Source organism: Silurus meridionalis, chromosome 10 (genome assembly GCF_014805685.1).
Source record: "Silurus meridionalis isolate SWU-2019-XX chromosome 10, ASM1480568v1, whole genome shotgun sequence".
NCBI lineage: Eukaryota > Metazoa > Chordata > Actinopteri > Siluriformes > Siluridae > Silurus > Silurus meridionalis.
This window is the reverse complement of record NC_060893.1, coordinates 17,180,269-17,200,735: the sequence shown is the minus strand read 5'-3', so window position 1 is coordinate 17,200,735 and position 20,467 is coordinate 17,180,269. Positions and strand designations below refer to the sequence as shown.

At 37.4% G+C, this 20,467-nt stretch overlaps 1 protein-coding gene across 2 annotated transcripts in view; it reads right to left on the bottom strand.

Moving 5' to 3' along the window:
- Window positions 1-20,467, bottom strand: part of spock1 (SPARC (osteonectin), cwcv and kazal like domains proteoglycan 1) — a 227,543-nt gene that overhangs the window by 51,327 nt on the left and 155,749 nt on the right. For both annotated transcript variants that reach the window (XM_046860133.1, XM_046860134.1), the window contains 3 exons: window positions 15,672-15,786; window positions 12,879-13,011; window positions 3,815-3,929 (listed from right to left, as the gene is read on the bottom strand). In XM_046860133.1, coding sequence (XP_046716089.1) covers window positions 3,815-3,929; window positions 12,879-13,011; window positions 15,672-15,786 — 363 coding nt within the window. The remainder of the gene's footprint in view (window positions 1-3,814; window positions 3,930-12,878; window positions 13,012-15,671; window positions 15,787-20,467) is intronic.

The window sequence follows — 20,467 nt, the reverse complement described above, 5'->3', positions numbered from 1 at the left end:
GAGATGAGTGGCTATGTGCACAAATACATTAATAACAGTGGGGGGGTTGTTTCTTGTCACCTGCTTCTAGACATCTCATGCAGCAGTAATGTAAGTGTATGCATTCTATAAAACTGTTCCGGGTCAAATAAATTGCCTTTTATTTACAGTATGATTTGTTCAACTAAACTTTGTTCAAGTTACAAAACATCGGGGGGAAAAACAGGGATGTCTCAATTTTCGACTTTTGTTAGACAGCTAACTGTGACAATTGTTGTAAGTGAGCTCTATAGTCAGCTTTAAATTTTTATGCAAATACATTTGTATGTTCATGTTTTATGAGCTGCTTAGTAGCTCCTGGTTTCATAATCTCAAATGACTGTATATGATTGTAGAAAGGACATTATTTATAATCTTACATTCCAGTGCTCATGTTAGTTCTCACTCTCCAGTGTTTTGTATTGTTTTAAAAGTAATAATCACACTATTGATGTCACCCAAATGAGGATGGGTTCACTTTTTGAGTTTGGTTCCTCTCAAGGTTTCTTCCTCATAAAATCTAAGGGAGTTTTTCCTTGCCACAGTCGCCATGGCTGCTCATCAGGGATAAATGCACACCATTTACATTAACTCTTAAATTCTGTAAAGCTGCTTTGAGACAATGTCTGTTTGAAAAGTGCTATAGAAATAAAGTTGACTTGACTTCATTGGTCAGAATCAAATAAGTGCTGACATCAGAAACAATTAGAGCTAGAAACTGGGCACATAGAGAAGGAAGGCAGGAGAGGACAAGAGGAAGTTATACCAAGAGAGCCAAGGGTAAGAGAGACAGGTAAAACAATGTGAAATAAGCAGAGAACTTTAGAGAAAGACAGAGGGACAAGGAAACAGAAAAAAAGGCAATGTTGAAACAGAAAAGGCAATAAGTGCCAAGGTGAAGAAGCTCATAAAAAAGGGGCAGAGCTGAGATAATAAGAAATGAAGAGACAGAAGAAAAAGAGCTTGGATGGGAGAGGCCGAGATTAGACAGTGAAAGAGCATGTAACAGTAATTGTTCCTTTATGTATTCAGATTTATTCAGGTCACTAGCTTGTCCAAATTAAGACCTTGCAGGTGTGTAGAGTTAATAAAAATAGAGACATTTCTGTCACAGTGTCATTTCTGGAAAGAAAAAAAAAAACAAATCACCTCATTAACAGAGAATAAGAGAGACAAAGAGATTGGACATGGTGTGGGGCAGGATGTGGTAGTTGATAATCCTGAGAGAATATTATCTTTTTCTGCTGAATTAAGCCTATTTGATGAATAGAATAATAAGACATAATGGTTTTCTTTTCCCTATCTGCAAGCAACAGTTATTGTCCAGGGGCAAAACTAGGAGAAGGCCTTCTAGTGAACTGATGAAATGAAGTTTGGCCACTCCACTGACTGCCTGCATTGGCAGCTGCATTTCCAGTTGTGTAGCCCAGTGGTTAAGATGTTGCACTTTTTACAGAAGGCCATGAGTTCAAATCCTGTACCACCAAGCTGCCACTGCTGGGTTCTTCAGCAAAGCGTTTAACCCTTAAATGCTAAGTTGTTTAAATGAGATGAATCTGTTGCTCTTAAAAAGGGTGTCTGCCCAATGCCGTAGAGCATTCAGAAAGTATTTAGACCCCCATCACTTTTTTTAATTTTGTCATATTGCAGCCTAATATTAGTCATCATCATTTCAGCAAGGCTGTGGAAGAATCCTTTGCTTGGTGTACACCTCTTTATCAGTGAGCTCCCAAAATCTAAATTATTAGGACTTTTTTAATACTTGGAAAATTAGCTCACGTTTGACACATGAAATAAACTTATTTAATATTTTGGTGTTTTAACTACCATAATGTGCTTCAGTTACAACCTGTTGCAGCAGTAAGATTGATAAATGGGTCAAGAATTGAAGAGGTCTATAGCAAATAATTAAACTGCTCCAGAGTTCAAAGTAGCTACGATGTTTTCATTAACAATGTTAGATTTATTTCAATGCTCTTGTTTACATTATCACTTTTTTCTGGTGTTGTATCAGTTTATCTTCACAGATCATTGCACAGAAGGAAACAGATCTTACACCACAACACACTCACATATAGCCAATGCTGCCACACCAGGCCCTAATTAAACACCAACATCATCAAATGCAGTACAGTTGCTGTATTTAGAAAACGTGTCAGCATCATTTTTAATCAATTCCTAAAATTTCTGCTCTCATAGCTTTAGATCAATTTGTATGTTTTGTCAATTGGTGAATGTATTGAGACGTGTTACTTGGCTAAACGCCGCCCCAAATAAGCAGGCTATGTCAATAATCAGGGAGCATAAAGGAAAGAGAACTCGAGCTGAATTTGCTGATCACATGGCGAGAGGGAAAAGTGGTCCTGCCTTATAACTCTGGTGGGTTAAAATCATACATTTTTACCCAAGAATGGCTGAAAATATATGAATGGGAAATCAAAAAGATGTAGCAAAGACCTTACTTATTAGCAAGTTCTTGCATCATCAGTGAAGTATGTATAAATAACTATGTTGTTGTATATGTGTCTTAAGTCAGAGTTATAGATTCTATTACTGGTGCTTTGTTTGCTCCTAGCATTGTGTCTAATCAGGTCATCAGGTTCAGTTCAAATTTTCAGGAATATTGTTTTGCTTTTAAATTTCGCTTTTTGAAAAAATCTTTTATTTTTTTATGAATACAGCTTTCTAAAGCATTCTATGCGTGTGGTTTTATTGTTTTTCCATACATGCTGGGTTATTTTGTATATGCGAGCCCAAAATCCACATTGTACTGTTGACCAAGAGTTCTCAGCACACTTTTCAAGGCAGAGGCTCATTCAGGGTTTTCCTGTAGGATTTCAAGAGTATGTGAGCATTTCTCTTCCGGAGGTGCACTTCAGGACCCAGATATAACTTCTGTAACTGGATTTCCTGCATGTGCCAGGAGCGTACACTATCTTGTGCATCAAATCCCAGTGTAGCTGAGCTTCCTGAGCCAACCAGGTAACTAAGCTGGGTGACTATTTTCCTCTGCAAGCATAAGACAGCAGTGTGTACAGTATGTACTGTAAGAGACTGGCTGATTGTATTTAAGAAGGTCAGTTATGCAAGTAAATCACAGTTAGGAATGTATTTTAAGAATGTAAATCATTAGTACCTGTTTGAAGGCCACTGAAAATAAAATTCTAGATTTTAAATCAAAGATTTTTTTTATACATACTGTGTGTATATATATATATATATATATATATATATATATATATATATATATATATATATATATACAATTAAACAGCCTAAACTAATTGTTCTCAGCTGAAAATTACATTTCACTGTGCCACTGGTTTGAAATGATTTAATAAGAAACCTGGCTGTAACAAACAAACAAAAAGATCTCCATTGTCTATTTCAATGTATTTAAAATAAGTAACAAATATATCAAATATATTGCTAAGAGACAGAACCTGATCTTGGTTTTGCAAGCAATAGCAAAGAAAGCTCCATGTGACCCAAATATTCTGTTTTACTTTTGAAGGGATAAAAAAAAGAACCACAGGAACAGGAAGACGCTGGGACAGTAATAAGGGACTGAGCGTGAAAAAAGGAATGGATGTTCTCTTTCTGTTTCTCTCTCATTTCTGACCTCATCCTCATGTAGTGCAGTTCAGGGTGTAAAACTTTTAATTTAGCATTTACTGTGACCAACCATCACCTCAAGGCTCAATTACACACAACACACACAGACACACACTGCTTAGTTACTGACTGGAAAAAACAAAATCACAGGAACAAAGCTCAAAAACAGGATGTGACTTACCATTCTTTTCAGTGTGTGGCTTGAAGACTTCCTGTCCAGGCAGGCAGGGACATGGTCCTTCACACTTCGCTAAGACGCTCTTTCCCGAAACACATGCCTGGAACTCCAGCTTACACTGCAGCCAAAGAGAAAATGATTATGGTTAACGTATTATAGTTCACCTTTAGCCTTGTGTCACCAGCTCATAGCACGTATGCACAAGTTAAAACAACGTGCAAATATTGGCGGCTACAAAACTCCCTGTAAGTGTTTTATGGCAAATATTGAATATAGAGAAAGCAGCATTTAATAACACACTGCATTGTGTATAAATTGCTGCAGTCGTCTAAACTTTAAGATAATTGCCATTCTGCGTGTGCCGTAGAGAAGAAGGAAAACGTGAAGAAAATAAGTGAATTAGCCAGCCCGTGCAGAACCAAATTAAAAAGCACGAAGCGAACAAGAACGAAATCCCATCGAGTCGAATGCTTTCTGATGGAAATGCAAGATGTGTTCAGTGTGTGTTACTTCTGCTTCAAAAGCCCTAAATGATCCTCTCTTATTAAACATTAATCAGTGCACCTCATTCGATCACACACAGATAGCGTTGTCAAACTTGTGTGCGTGTGCGTGATTGAAATTCAAAACATAAACTGAGTTATGAATGAGTGATTTGGAATTGAGCGGATTCTCTGTTAATGAGTTTTGTAAGCCAACACATACACATACACACACACACACTTCTATATTCTTTACTTTTAAGCTACAAAGGCTTAAATAAAAAAATAAATAAAAAAGAAGAAGAATATTGTGGTGGCATTAAATTCTCTAATCTGATTGGTCAAAAGGTTTTGATTAAGATAAGATAAGATAAGATAAGATAAACTTTAATGATCCCGAAGGAAATTTTTAAGTGGCCAGCTGCCCACACATAAAAACACAATCATTCCTAAAAAAATAAAATAAAACACAATAAATAGATAAAAAATAAAATGATAAAAAGGTACAAGCAAATATAAACATAAACAATCACCCAAAATCAAAATCAAGCCAAGTTTCCCAGAATTCCAGCCTAATCAAAAAGATAAAGTAAAAGCTCTCAACACAGAGTGTTGTGCAGTCTGATGGCTCGTGGGACAAAAGACTTCCTAAGTCTGTCTGTGGTGCAGCGTTGGGATAAAAGTCTGCTGCTGAAGCTGCTCTTCCTCTTACTGATGGCCTCATGCATAGGGTGTGTCACATTGTCCATGATTGCCTGAAGTCTCAACAATGTCCGTTGTTCGGCCACCTCCTCCACTGAGGCCAGCTTCAGTCCCACAACAGAGCTAGCCCTCCTGATGATCTTATTTAGTCGGGTCAGGTTTTTCTTGCTTGTGCCGCACCAGCACACCACAGCGTACAGCAGAGCAATAATTTACATGCAGCAGCTCAAACACTAATTCCTGCATATACAGTGTATATACACTCTATGAACAAAACTTTAAGTACACCTAACCATAACATTCCTATATTCTTTTTAAACATTTTATTTGCTGTCATAATAAACCCCATTCTTCTGAAAAGATGATCCAGTAGATTTTGGAGTGTGCTTGTAGAAATTTGTGGTCATTCATCCGCACAGACATTAGTAAAGTCAGGCACTGTTGTATTCATCAAAAAGGTATTCAGCAGGGTTAGGGTCAAAACTCTAGAGCAGGCCACTCAAGAACTTTCACTTCAACCCCTATGAAGCATATCTTCATGGAGCTGGATTTGTGCACAGGCTTTGTCATGATGGAACAGGTTTGGGTCTCCTAGTTCAATCAAAGGGAAGATTTAATGCCACCGCATCTAAAGACATCCTATACATTTGTGTGCCTCCAGCTAATAAACAGATGTGTTGCTATTTTGCAAGAAACTGACGGAATTAATATGTACAGTGTATTTTTTTTTTTACATGTATGTAAGGAGTCTCCAGTGTCAGTGATTTGTAATAATCTGTACATTAGCTGCTAAAGGACAATCTTCAGAACATAAGAGTTTGCACTTTTAATTTGGTTCTGTAATATAGCAGGTTTCATGGATTTGTCTAATTACCTATAAGGAAAAAAAACGTACCTGTAGACACTGCAAAACATTATATGTAACTATAAATAGTTAATGATTGGTGTATCATTTATTAATACATTTAAAAAGTTGGCAGAGTGCTATTACATAAGAACATAATCCTTTACCATTACTGTGAAGCAATCTGTTTTGAGTGAACATTTTCTATTATTATTAAGAGGCCAAACACAAAGTTTCTTCTGTTTATTTTTTCTCCTTTTCTACTTCTTCTAATGGCAAATTGTCTTCTCCAACCAATAAAACCATTGACGGGCAAAGGTCTAAGGAATATTTAGACCAAAATTCAACCATGCTTTGCCAATGCACAAATACAACAACATTGGGTCAAATTTGGGTCTGATTTGGAAGTATGTTTATGGTCATTTTGATGTGTGTCCAAAACTTTTAAGTCAGCCCCAGGATTCCCGTTTTTAAAAAAAAAAAAAAAAAAAATTATATATATATATATATATATATATATATATATATATATATATATATATATATATATATATATATATATATATATATAAAGCCAATTTCTGCATAATTAGATTACAATTTCAGATTTTTGTTTAAAAAAAAAAGGCTTCTGCAACTATTGTCAAATCTTCATCATTAAATCATATAAAAACAAGTATCAAGTAAAAATAAGCCTCAGAAAAGTATCTAGAGTTTTTGATACTCAAAATGGCAGAATAGTCCATGAATCTGATAGTAAAGCAACGAAACAGGCTGCGTCTATGCAACAGCTTTTTGTGCACTGACACAAAACTTGTTAGGCATCTTCAGGACCAATTCCCGAGGCTATGCAAAAGCAAGAGCAATCCAGACCATGTGTCAAAGTTGCAACTGAGAGCAATCCAACCCACAACAGTAGAGGCAGCTACAGCAACAATGATACTTTGCTGCCCATTTGTTCAGCTAAACATTTCCTTCTATAGTCAGAGAATTCAAGAACTGTCCCTAGTGAAGACATAAACATCATTATTGAAATACAATTCATTTTTGAATCCATTTACCTGAAGTTATGCCTTCCTGTTATTGCTTAAACAACAAATGTAGCACATCTGTGAATTAGCGGTTCACAATTCGGGTGCTTAACTGCCAAAGGAATCTGCTTTTACTTCTTCAATTCTCATTTTCATTCTTAATAAAAGTTCATATGGGTAGATTATTACAGTGTTACATTTGTGTGTGAGGCCTTGCAGATGAAATGTGCTGAACCTGGCAGACATGTCTGAACTCAGCTGGAGTGCAAAATGTCCAAAATGTTTTATTCACAACTGTACAACAGCCCAAGGTTTGTAGGTTTTACTAGAACACTTCAGCACTCTCATATCATCTTGACTCCAGCTTGTTCTTACTGTGACAGCACAGTCTGAAGCTTGCAAAAGTGCAGTGGTCTCTTATGATGCAAATCCATCCTACTTCTGACATGTTCATATTCTAATGCTTAAAACACACACTTGCATTGTGCAACATACATTTCTTTCCCCTCGATCTCTGACATTCAATTTCACGGCATCTGGTTTGAACTCGCCGCTATACTGGTACATTTCTTGGCTAATTTAAAGAGGTGTTCACTAATTAAAAGAGCTGACACACGTATACATATAAATGGCTACACAAATGCTGCCGTTGCATATACACAAATGAATAGATACTGAATATGAATAAATATACACACGGTTAATGAACTGTCAAACTGCTTAGCCAAAGATATTATATCAAACAGTTCTGTGATAGTTCTGTTTGTTAGAAGAGGAAGGGAATCTGTATTTATTTGTAGTTAATCAAATCATGACAGTTCTAATTCCAAAATTACACACACACACACACACACACACACACACACACACACACACACACACTACTATTTCTATCATTCTATTTCATGAAATATCTGAAAATAAAGTAATTTCTCCAATTTTAAATGTAATTTAATTAAACTCAAAGTAGCTATTTTGGCATGCAAAAATGGGGAATATTTACTGACTTTTTTTCAAGTGTAAACTGTTCTGATTGGGTAAACCTGTGCACATTAAAACCTCAGAGGTCTGTTCTTGGCTAATAGCTCTTTAGCTCTTGTAGCCCATCCACCTTGGAGTTTGATGTGTTTGCAGAACTATACACAACTATTAAAAATGTCTGTAAAAATCCTGGGGGATCACATTAAAATATCTGATGTGAACATTTACAAAAGCTCTTGACCTGTATCTGCATGAACTTGTGCACTGTGCTGCTGCCAGATGATCAGCTTATTGGATAAACGCACAAATTAGCAGGTAGACAGATGATCCTATTAAAGTGGACAATGCGTAAAAAGAGAGTAAAAAAAACTGCAAGAACAACAAAAACTGACCAGATACATCAATTAAACCGATAGCTACAGTACAACAACAAATGGTAATAAATGGCTTTTCCAAAACTATATACTCCCTTTTGCCTCCTCTCAATTTATCAAGCGGACTGACTAAAGTTGGTTTTCTGTCTATTCCCGCCTGCTTATTTCCTGCAGGGCTTCACCCAGACTATACCAGACAGCCAAGAGATGGAGGGAGGGGTAATTGTAGATGCAAGAGATAAATGAAAAGATGGATTGGAGCAGGGATGGAAAAGCAGGAACACTTGGGAATCCAATAACAATAGTGGACACAGTTCATTCACACAATTATCCATCAGCACTGGCTAAGCAATTTATACAGTTTATGCAATTTTAGAGTGTATGAGAGAGAGAGAGAGAGAGAGAGAGAGAGAGAGAGAGAGAGAGAGAGAGAGAGAGAGAGTGTGTGTGTGTGTGTGTGTGTGTGTGAGTGTGTTTGGTACTATAATAAAATGTTTAAATTTGGATCCTTTTTACTTAACCTGTGTGAGTGAGTGCATACTGAGTCACTAACAAGCACTGAAATTATATCAAAGTCATGTAAAAGTAAAAGATCGCTTTATACTTATGTCATCATTAAACTTTACATGTGTGTACAGGACGTTGACTCTTTTCTCTACATATTGCATCTCGAAAGGAAGTTGGCTTCAGACTGCAGAATACCAATTTATCCATATCAACCTGAGCATGGGCATGGAAAGAAATTCATGTAAATGTTCATTATAACCACTTGTTTGGTCCCCTTTAAGAAAGTCTATTGCAAATTCACTGTTTATCCTATCAATCCCTATATCTTTAAGATAAAGGAAAAATACAAATACGCTTGGACTAGAGGGTTTTGGGACATATCTAAAGCCCTGTAGCTATAGTAGTCTCTGATCTAATGAGCTGCCTTTAGCTATGTAATTTACATAAATGAAAGTGATTGCATAAGCAGCAGGAGAGCATCTGCTAAAAAAAAGCTATCCTGGTTCATGTTCCAAAAATTGGATTTGCTGAACTACTGATTTTATATTTAAACAATTATCTGTTCTTAGATCCCAGTACTATGCTTTATATCTGGACCTCTGAGCGATAAAAACAAACCTGCCCCCAGCCCATAAAATTATTGGAACTGATGTATAGACAAAATCAGTGTAAGCCATTAACATGAGCCAGCTGGTAGCAGAGAACTCATTGAAAAAAAAATTAAGCAACTGAGCTTACTTCATGTGCATGTCTTTAAATTTCAGCTATAAAGGAATGTGAATACACAAAAAAAGCTAATTTGCAGGCAGCCTGTAAATAACAGGAGAAAACCGACCAGTGAGAGGCTTCAGAACGAACACAGTGGAGACCCAACAGGAGTAAGCCAAGCTTCTGACTGAAGATAAGCTGTTAAAGACAGTTCACATGCAGGAAGTTGTGACTAAGCTCATTAAAAAAAGTTGTGACCAAGCTTGTTTGAAAAACAGTGTTAGAACATTTCAAAGCTATAATGGCACATACATTCACTGACAACGTGAGCAAAATTCTGAAGTGGCACTGACTTCCAGGTCGGGTTGAAGCTGTCCTGAAGCTAAGAAAGGAGTAGTGCATTTTAATGAACCATCTTAAAAGCTCAGAGTACCACAACTCCTCTTATGTCAGTAGGAAAATGCTAGCACAGAGGGGGTGATTGCACTTCAGTGTGTCTAGTGTACTTAGGACTTAAGTTGGTTCGTATTTGCTAGATGAGCAGAGTTCTATTAAGCTCAAGGCTATGGGGTTGTCTTCGCTTCGAAAATACATCATTATCAGAGACCCAGAGGTCACTTCAGCAAGTAAGACTCTGCACCCAAGTGAAACATTGTGCAAAACATGGAGATGTCTAGGAGTTTGCAAAATGTCAGTTAGATTTAATCTGTAATGACTATAACTTACTCCTTCAAGCCCTTTTGTTTCCATGACCCGATTCAACCCTGCAAGTCCATCAATTCCCAGAACAACACTTTGTACATGTAAACAAAGGGTAGTAAGAAATCTAGAAATGTGCAGAATTACACAAAACACTCATTTTTTAGTTAACTGGAAAATGTGGGGAAACATTATGATTTTAAAGGCAAGCTACTACTGTACATCTGTTTAAAAAAACACATTCTTCAAATGTATTATCCCGAAAGGTCTATAATTGGTTTAAGCTCAGACCTGTGCTGCTTTGTTTGAAAGTGATGACTTTGGGTAATATCTGGAGCAGGTTAAAAAAATACATTACTCTTTCATTTGATGAACATATTTTTAAGATTTCTCTGAATATTTAATTTCGAGTTGCACCCCAGAACACCTGTCTCACAACTGATTGACCAAGAACCTCCAATCAGAGGAAGAGTCAGGAAACCGACACTCTTCATCGTCAGTCTCAGAAGCTTTGCCCTGGGTCTCTGTAAAGTACACTTTTCTGGTCATAAGTATGTGTGAAATATGTGAAAATGTGAAATATGTGTAAAAATAAGATTTACTAAACATTAGTGGTGTAAGGGTACACAAAAATCACAGTTTGGTATGTACCTCGATTTTCAATTTATTGTTCAATTTTCAAATTAGGGGGAAGGAATCCAAAACATAAAATTTCTTGTAATTTTTTATTAACGTGGTTTATTATTATTATTATTTGTGATCAACATATGAACAGTTTATATATATATATATATATATATATATATATATATATATATATATATATATATATAATCAAATGAATGTAATGCACTTTTTATATAACAATGATCTTTTGCCGCACATGACCCTGTGGCCGGCTCACCACTGTTCCTCCCTTGGATCACTTTTGATAGATACTGATTATTGCATCCCACCAAGAGCTGCAGTTTTGGAGATGCTCTGACCCAGTCGTCTAGCCATCACAGTTGTGCCTAGTCAAACTTGCTCAAATTCTTATGCTTATTTTATATATATATACAGTGAGGAAAATAAGTATTTGAACACCCTGCTATTTTGCAAGTTCTCCCACTTAGAAATCATGGAGGGGTCTGAAATTGTCATCGTGGGTGCATTTCCACTGTGAGAGACATAGTCTAAAAAAAAAAAATCCAGAAATCACAATGTATGATTTTTTTACTTTTTATTTGTATGATAGTGTTGCAAATAAGTATTTGAACACGTGTCTATCAGCTAGATTTCTGACCCTCAAAGACCTGTTAGTCTGCCTTTAAAATGTCCACCTCCACTACATTTATTATCCTAAATTAGATGCACCTGTTTGAGGTCGTTAGCTGCATAAAGACACCTGTCCACCCCATACAATCAGTAAGAATCCAACTACTAACATGGCCAAGACCAAAGAGCTGTCCAAAGACACTAGAGAAAAAATTGTACACCTCCACAAGGCTGGAAAGGGCTACGAGGAAATTGCCAAGCAGCTTGGTGAAAAAAGGTCCACTGTTGGAGCAATCATTAGAAAATGGAAGAAGCTAAACATGACTGTCAATCTCCCTCGGACTGGGGCTCCATGCAAGATCTCACCTCGTGGGGTCTCAATGATCCTAAGAAAGGTGAGAAATCAGACCAGAACTACACGGGAGGAGCTGGTCAATGACCTGAAAAGAGCTGGGACCACCGTTTCCAAGGTTACTGTTGGTAATACACTAAGACGTCATGGTTTGAAATCATGCATGACACGGAAGGTTCCCCTGCTTAAACCAGAACATGTCCAGGCACGTCTTAAGTTTGCTAATGACCATTAGGATGATCCAGAGAAGTCATGGGAGAAAGTCATGTGGTCAGATGAGACCAAAATAGAACTTTTGGGTCATAATTCCACTAAACGTGTTTGGAGGAAGAAGAATGATGAGTACCATCCCAAGAACACCATCCCTACTGTGAAGCATGGGGGTGGTAGCATCATGCTTTGGGGGTGTTTTTCTGCACATGGGACAGGGCGACTGCACTGTAATAAGGAGAGGATGACCGGGGCCATGTATTGCGAGATTTGGGAACCTCCTTCCCTCAGTTAGAGCATTGAAGATTGGTCGAGGCTGGGTCTTCCAACATGACAATGACCCGAAGCACACAGCCAGGATAACCAAGGAGTGGCTCTGTAAAAAGCATATCAAGGTTCTGGCATGGCCTAGCCAGTCTCCAGACCTAAACCCAATAGGGCCAGAAACCTGACTGATCTAGAGAAGATCTGTGTGGAGGAGTGGGTCAAAATCCCTCCTGCAGTGTGTGCAAACATGGTGAAAAACTACAGGAAATGTTTGACCTCTGTAATTGCAAACAAAGGCTACTGTACCAAATATTAACATTGACTTTCTCAGGTGTTCAAATACTTATTTGCAGCTGTATCGTACAAATAAATAGTTAAAAAATCATATATTGTGATTTCTGGATTTTTTTTTTAGATTATGTCTCTCACAGTGGACATGCACCTACGATGACAATTTCAGACCCCTCCATGATTACTAAGTGGGAGAACTTGCAAAATAGCAGGGTGTTCAAATACTTATTTTCCTTACTGTGTAAAATATATATATATATATATATATATATATATATATATATATATATATAACAATAATAAGTATAATAATAACAATTATAACAAGGAGGAGGATGAGGAGAAGTACTGTATGAACTCACCTTCGAAGAGTAGGTGTGACCATCTGAGCCACACACTGGACTAGGATGAACCACAGGACAAGGTCTACACTTCTCATGACTCACTGCACCCATCCAGTGCTTATGGAGATGACTGCCTTTCCGTGGCTTAATACTGAATGAAAAAAAGAACAAATCCTTAACACATAGATGGCTTTTATTTATTCAATACTCAGAGAACCTTTTGTGAAACATGGGAATATTAATGACTGAAAGACAGTAAAGAGAGAGAGAGAGAGAGAGAGAGAGAGAGAAGAGAGAAAGTTAGTATTCTAATAAGAGATTAGAAATGTCAGCGAGGTGTGTTGCATGTGAGTCGTGAGTTGCACTGATTAAACAATGAACTAATGTCAGGTTAGCAAAGGCCACAGAGCTGCTAGTGTATGTATGTGTGTGTTTTCTCTCAGGGCTGAGTATCTGTATCACACTGTGAGTGGATTAAATTGACCTCAATCCCTCTGGAGAGATCCCCTTTCTACATCAGTCCCAATCATTCTCACACACATGCACACCCACACCCTTATACAGACACGACTAGAACAGGAGAAAAGAAACTGCACTTTTCCCCCCTCTCTATCCCTCTCTCTCCTCTCTCTCACACACACACACACACACACACACACACACAGTCACTCTTTCAGCTGCTAGGCTTTTAAAAGCTTAAAGATAATCATTGTCTTTCTCTGAGCTTCTGCACTGATCTGTACTTCTATTTGTTTTTATTTACTAACTGTGATATTTACTATCTTTTCCCTCACATTTTATCAGATACAATAAAATATCTGCTCAAAGAAGAAACTTTGGTTGTTGCGATGCCTTTCGGCTCTGAAGATTGAAACACCTACATCCACACAGTCAGGATTAGACGGTGTTCCTGCTGGCCTGTCAATCATGATGTTGTCAAACCTGAAAGCACTAGTGGGCATTCTAGCCTTCACATTTGTGTTTTGGGAGCTTCGGCTTTAGCAGGAAGCCTGAAGAGAGGAGCTGTATATTGATTATTTGACTTTCAAAAAAGCTGTTCTTGGCAGAATAGATTATAATTAATAATAATGCTAATAAATGGACATTCAGTGGCACTCAGATGAGGATGGGTTTGCTTTTGATTGTGGCTCTTCTCAAGGTTTTTTCTCAGACCATTGCAGGGAGTTTTTTCTTACCACTGTCCCCACTGGCTCACTCATGAGGGATACATTTATAAAAACCATTTTATATTTGTAATTATTTATTTCTGCAAAGCTGCTTTGGGACAATGTCCACTGTTTAAAGCACAAGTATCATAATGCATTTCTGATTTCAGAAATGCATTAGATATTGATTAATTCAGCTTTTTAAGTTCAAGCATGTTAGAAATTTGAAACCTGTCTTAGTATATTTAAATTTAACCTATTTCTAAACACCTCATAAATGCAGTGTAGAAAAACAAATTAGGATGCTATAAGATGCCATGATCACACTACACTTCTCATTCCAATGATTTCCAATCGTGCAATGCAAAAAACTTTTGCATTTCGCTGCCTTAAAAATGTTATATTTTCTGAAGGGATGCGACCAATAGAAAATCAATGTCACATGACCTTTAGAAAAAAACAAATAGATGGAAGCAAGTATTATAGTGGGCACATCATCCCATTTTATATAAATCCACATTTCATATAAAAGCATATAAAATAAACATTTGTTAAAAAAAAAAAAAAAAAAAGATTGCATATTTAACATTGGTGTATGATTTTATATCAAATTAATCCCATATTTGTAGCAGGTTAAAGTCTATTGTGACTGTAGCCTGCCTATATTATGTTGATCCAGAGCCTATTCCAGGAGCACTGGGTGGAAGTAGCCTATAACCTTTAAGATAGTTTTGGAGGTGGGAAAAATTTGCATTGTCAGAGAGAGGTGTCATGACTGTGAGACTACCATCACTACCTGAGAACCTTGCTTTATAAGACTTAATATAGCCTTCATAACAATCACTGTTTCATTCATTTGAGGCCAAAAAGCAGCACAATTAAACTCAAGCTCTGCCAACATGGATCAGAGCTGAATCATAATCTGAATTATTGGATGGATTACAGCTCTCAGTATGATTCTAATCACTCATCATTTATTGAATGTGTCACACATTATGATGAACCTATTTATGCCATTATTCAATATTATTTACAAGCAAGCCGCCTGCTTTATGTTTGTCATTGTGTTAACCGATGAGAAGGAAACGAGACTCACGTGTGTCAAGTGTGTAACTGGTGTGATGTTCTCAAACTTCAACGGGATGCAATCACAGGACCATGAAGTTCATCGACTACTGTGTGTTTGCTCATCAAATGAGAGGGAGTAATTATACCTAATTAACTCCTAGGCCCTCTCTCACAGGACCAATGTATAATTAATGTGAGTTGAATCTTAATAAGGGTGAGGAGGTCAGACCTAATAAAGAACTCTGATCACATGGCTGCTGGCCACGTGAGCTTATTAGTAAAACGCACAAAATTAGGCCTAATTTGTGAGCTCTATTAGGTGGATCTGGCTCGTTTAGCTTTGCAGAAGGTTTTTTATCGTGTTTATTGAGTCTTTTTCCAGGGCAGATGGCAGTCGGACAGTGATTCACTATTAACGGGAGATTATGAGAGTTGGCTATTGGTGATGAAGTGCAGAGTGCAGCTCAGCTAATATCAGCTCAGCCTGCTAGTTTATTCCAGCCAGAGATCATTACAGAATGAGAGAGAGAGAGAGAGAGAGAGAGAGAGAGAGAGAGAGAGAGAGAGAGTGTCTTACCTGTGCTGTAGAGGTTTGTGATTGGTGCAGATGGCCGTTTGGAGGTCATGACTCACACATACTTTGTTGGGAGGACAGTGCACCTTCATGCAAGGATCTTTAGTAATATCCAAACCTGACAGAGAGACACAAACAGATTTGAAATATAACTCAACCTGATCTTTGACTAGTTTTGTATTAGTTCTGTATGATGGCTCTTACATCGATACAGCACATCACTGTAAGCAATGTAACAGTGCCATGGCAAGAATCCTTAATTAAATGTTGGTTTGCTTCCTATATATAAACAAATCACAAGCATTCATGCTGGAAGCCTAAACACTTTTGGCAATCAATTACTGTCCTCTTATGGGACTGATTAAAAAGGCAGCAGCAGGAATAGGAACTACTCTGAATGAATAATAGTGTTCTTTCTTTCTATTTTTTTTTTTTTCCTTCCCTAATGACTCATTGGAAAGCACACCACCAACCTAACATTTTGGTATAATACCAGAGATACCACACTGCTTGTAATAAACTTTCTGTCAGATTGTTTCTCTGACTGTAAATAAACAATACTGTTCGATGGGTAAATCACTCTTTCTGTTTTCAGTGGTGGCATTTGTTAACCAACTCAACTTGACCAAATAAAACAATCATCAATTACACATGGCAGATATTAGAAGATTCAAATGTGATGGTTTTATTGGATTTGATACAAATGTTCATTAATTGTACATTGTACTACATTTATTTATTGGTTTATTTATCGTTACTTACTCTTAAATTAATTTTTGTCATTCAGTATCAAATAAATAATCACAATCAAAGTTTGGGTTGTTGTGGATCTCTTGCCAATCCTAAAAACAGTGTGACAGGTCAAAAATAATCAGGACACCAGGACATAACAGGAGAATCATCCAAAATGTCCAAAGTGTTTGATTTAGATATTACACAATTTGAATATTACACAATTTTGGTTCCTGTTCACTCAATCGAATTTTGAGTCTTCTTCTTTTTTCCGCTGCTCCCGTTAGGGGTCTCCACAGCAGATCATCCGTCTCCAAACCCCCTGTCCTCTACATCTGCCTTTTTCAACTACCTGCATATCTTCCCTCACCACATCCATAAACCTCCTCCTTGGCCTTCCTTTTTTCCTTCTTCCTGGTGGCTTCGTCTTCAGCATTCTCTTACCGATATACTCCATGTCCCTTCTCTGCACATGTCCAAACTATCTCAATCTCGCTTCCCTCACCTTGTCTCCAAAATGTCCTACATGCGCTGTCCCTCTAATCAACTTGTTTCTAATCATGTCCAGCCTTGTTACTCCCAAAGGAAACCTCAACATCTTCAGCTCTGCTACCTCCAGCTCCACCTCCTGTCTTTTAATCAATGCCACTGTCTATAAACCATACAACATTGCAGGTCTCACCACAGTTCTATAAACTTTCCCTTTCACTTTTGCAGATATTCTTCTATCACAAATCATTCCTGCCACTCTTCTCCACCCACTCCACCCTGCCTGCACTCTTTTCTTCACTTCTCTAACACACTCTCTATTACTTTGCACTGTTGATGCCAGGTACCTAAACTCATTAACCTTCACCACCTCTTCTCCCTGCAACTGCACCACTCCACTGCCCTCCCTCTCATTCACACACACCTTACTCCTACTGACTTTTATTCCTCTTCTCTCCAGCACATACCCCCAACTCTCCAGGCTCTTCTCAACCTGCTCCCTACTCTCACCACAAATCACAATATCATCCGCGAAAATCATAGTCCATGGAGACTCCTGTCCGTCAACCTGTTTATCACCAATGCAAACAGGAAAGGGCTCAGAGCCGATCCTTGATGCAGTCCAACCACCACCTTGAACCAGTCTGTCGTTCCTATTTATTTATTTATTTATTTATTTACTTATAGTGTATTTCCTAAAGACTTGTCCCCTGCAGAGAAAACTAATTATGCTGCAGTAACAAGTGCAAACATTAAAATTAGCCCTGTAGGAAAAAGGAAGCTAACAACTAAGAGCCGCAATCAATAACTAGACACGTGGGGCCTATTTTCTCAAGATTAAATTTCTTTTAATGTGTCTTTTAAATGTCTTTTCACCTTGAGCCCATTGTGCACAAACAATTGAACTTTAAATATAATGGGATGCTAGTTAATTTATAATGAGAACTTACTCTAAACTGGAAGTTTGTTTACACAGTAATTTTCAGATTTTTTTTTTTACAAGGCCATATTCAGAGTCAGACAAGAGCATAGAGAGAGAGAGAGGAAAGGAGAGGGGCATGCTATTGGAAAATCTCTAGAACTCGAAGAAAAACACAGGTTTTAGACAAATGCTTTATCACATACTGTACATTCTCCATCTCTGATTTCACAGAATGCCTTGCTCTGACAGCACACAGTCAGTGCTGCACTACCTTTCTTCAAAGAGTGAAAAAAAAACTGTGAGGAGAAAGACTAAGAGTGAGAGAGAGAGAGAGGGAGAGAGAAACAAAGGTGGATGTTTAGTGCAGCAGTGCAGAAGAAAAAGGAGGCGCATCATTTTTGAGAAATGCTGGCTTGTGCTTTCTTTGCTTTCCCCCTGACTTTTCTCTCTGCTTTCATTTGTTGTTGCAGGGTGAAGATGCAGAGAGCATGATTTACTGATCATGGACACTGGCTTCTAAATCTCTTCATGGTTTTTGATTGTAGATTGAAGACTCTTTTCTTTTTTATTTTCTTTTTATATATGCATGTAACTAATTCTCTGCATGTGTGATCTTAAAATGGATACAGCAAGTGGCAAAACTAAAACCAATGTAAGCAGCGCCAATAAACTCTGAAAAGAATGCATCCCATCCAATAATTGCCAAGTTTTACTACTGCTTTCTGTATATCGCACATTAATTAGAATTCTTTATTTAATAAGCTCTGTTCTACGATCTCTTTGCTAACTCAGAATTCAGTAAAATGAGCAACACAAGTCTGTCAGGAGACACACACCACAACACAAGTCTGTCAGGAGACACACACCACATTCAGGGAATAAAAAAGGCTGCATTTATATTTATTTATAGTAAAAGTGGGAAATTTGTTATATGCCTTACTGCACATATATACAGTATATGCATACTGCTGCATATGTATATATATGCAGCAGTATGCATATACTGTATATATGTGCAGTAAGGCAAATAACAAATTTCCCACTTTTACTATACAGTACCTGTTGAGATGTCAATATAACTAGACAGGCTGCTTAAACAACAAAATCCCAGCAGTGCATAAACTCCTGCCTAAGGACCATCTCTGCAATTCAGATGTTAAACTCATGCAACTGAGTTTCAGTCATACTCCATTGGATGAAAGCAGAAGGTGTTTAGTCCTTGGGGAAAAGTCACAATTGCAAATGGCATGAACAACTAGGAGTGTGTCAAAAGATACCAATTAAGATTAAACCCCAGCAAACTCTTGTATCCTGGATAAGTTAAATTCCATTACTACCTCCTTTATTGCCTTGTATTAAACAGTGACACTGATGGTCATGATTTATCCTATTGTATAGCTCGCAATGTCTCTAAAGCAGATAGAAAGCTGGAGGATAAGGATTCTGCATGTGCAAATCAAGATCACCCCCTATCCACTAAAAGCACCAATTTCTGTCCTTTTATTAGATGAGAGACCAGCAGTAGCTGGCGCATTTATTCTCATTACACAACCCTCAGGCTTTACTGTGGATGCAACGCATGTATAAACAAAATTATTCCTATTTATCAAGGCATACTTTTTTTTCATTGCTCTAAACAAGACTGGTACAGAAATCGAAAGCTGACCTGTGTCTCCAATTCAATATGGAAGTTGATGACTCAGTGATCATTGATATGATGCTGTGAACTGAAAACCATAAGGCTCCACCCCTGACAATGCACATGGTGGGCATAAATTTAGTTTTTAGATTCATTTTGACCTTTTTGTTAATGCTTATTCATGTTCATGATTTTCACTTTATACCACACCATACTGCACATGGACACTTTAATGACAATCACTCTAAATCACTTTATTTTGTACTGTCAATATCTGTCATACGTATCCATCCCAGTCTAGATTCATGTATATACATACATTTTCTATAGTTTATACTTTTTTATTGATTCACCTTATTTTTTGTTTTATCCTTAAATTCTATTCTTTTTTATGCATAAATGTTGGACAGTCGTACAAAGCATTTCACTGCATGCCATAGTCTGTATGTATGGGTATGTGACAAATTAAATTATTTGATTTGCTCTATTCAAAGTATATGGCTGTTGTCCTTAAACAGCATGTGAAATTCTAATTCGGCATTGCGACTCAAGTACATCAAGGAAGACCTTGACAGGGTCTTGACGAGTCTACTCAAATAGCACCAAACACGCAGACCCCATTTCTTATTGGCAAACCCTCTCTCTATCCTTACCTAAATAACCATTTCAAATGCAATTTTACATTGTCTGTTTGAATTACAAAAATGCAAGATGTAGTTGGGGTTTCATTTAACAAAATCTGCATAAATACTACACTGCAAGTTACTGAAAGACTGACTATAATCAAACCTCTGTATATTGTTCCCTTATGTGCTTTGCTGACCCTCTCTGTTTTTCACAGCCCTTCCAATCATGTTCAGGGCCAACCTCTCTTCCCTTAAATGGCTCAGAACATGGCCTTCATATGGCCTTGTTGGCCTCCCAGTCCCCTCTTGACTCTTATTAGCAACCACACCTATGTGCAACTTAATACTGACAAGGCATGTGGAACAGGTCAAATGTCAAATGTCCAGCTGT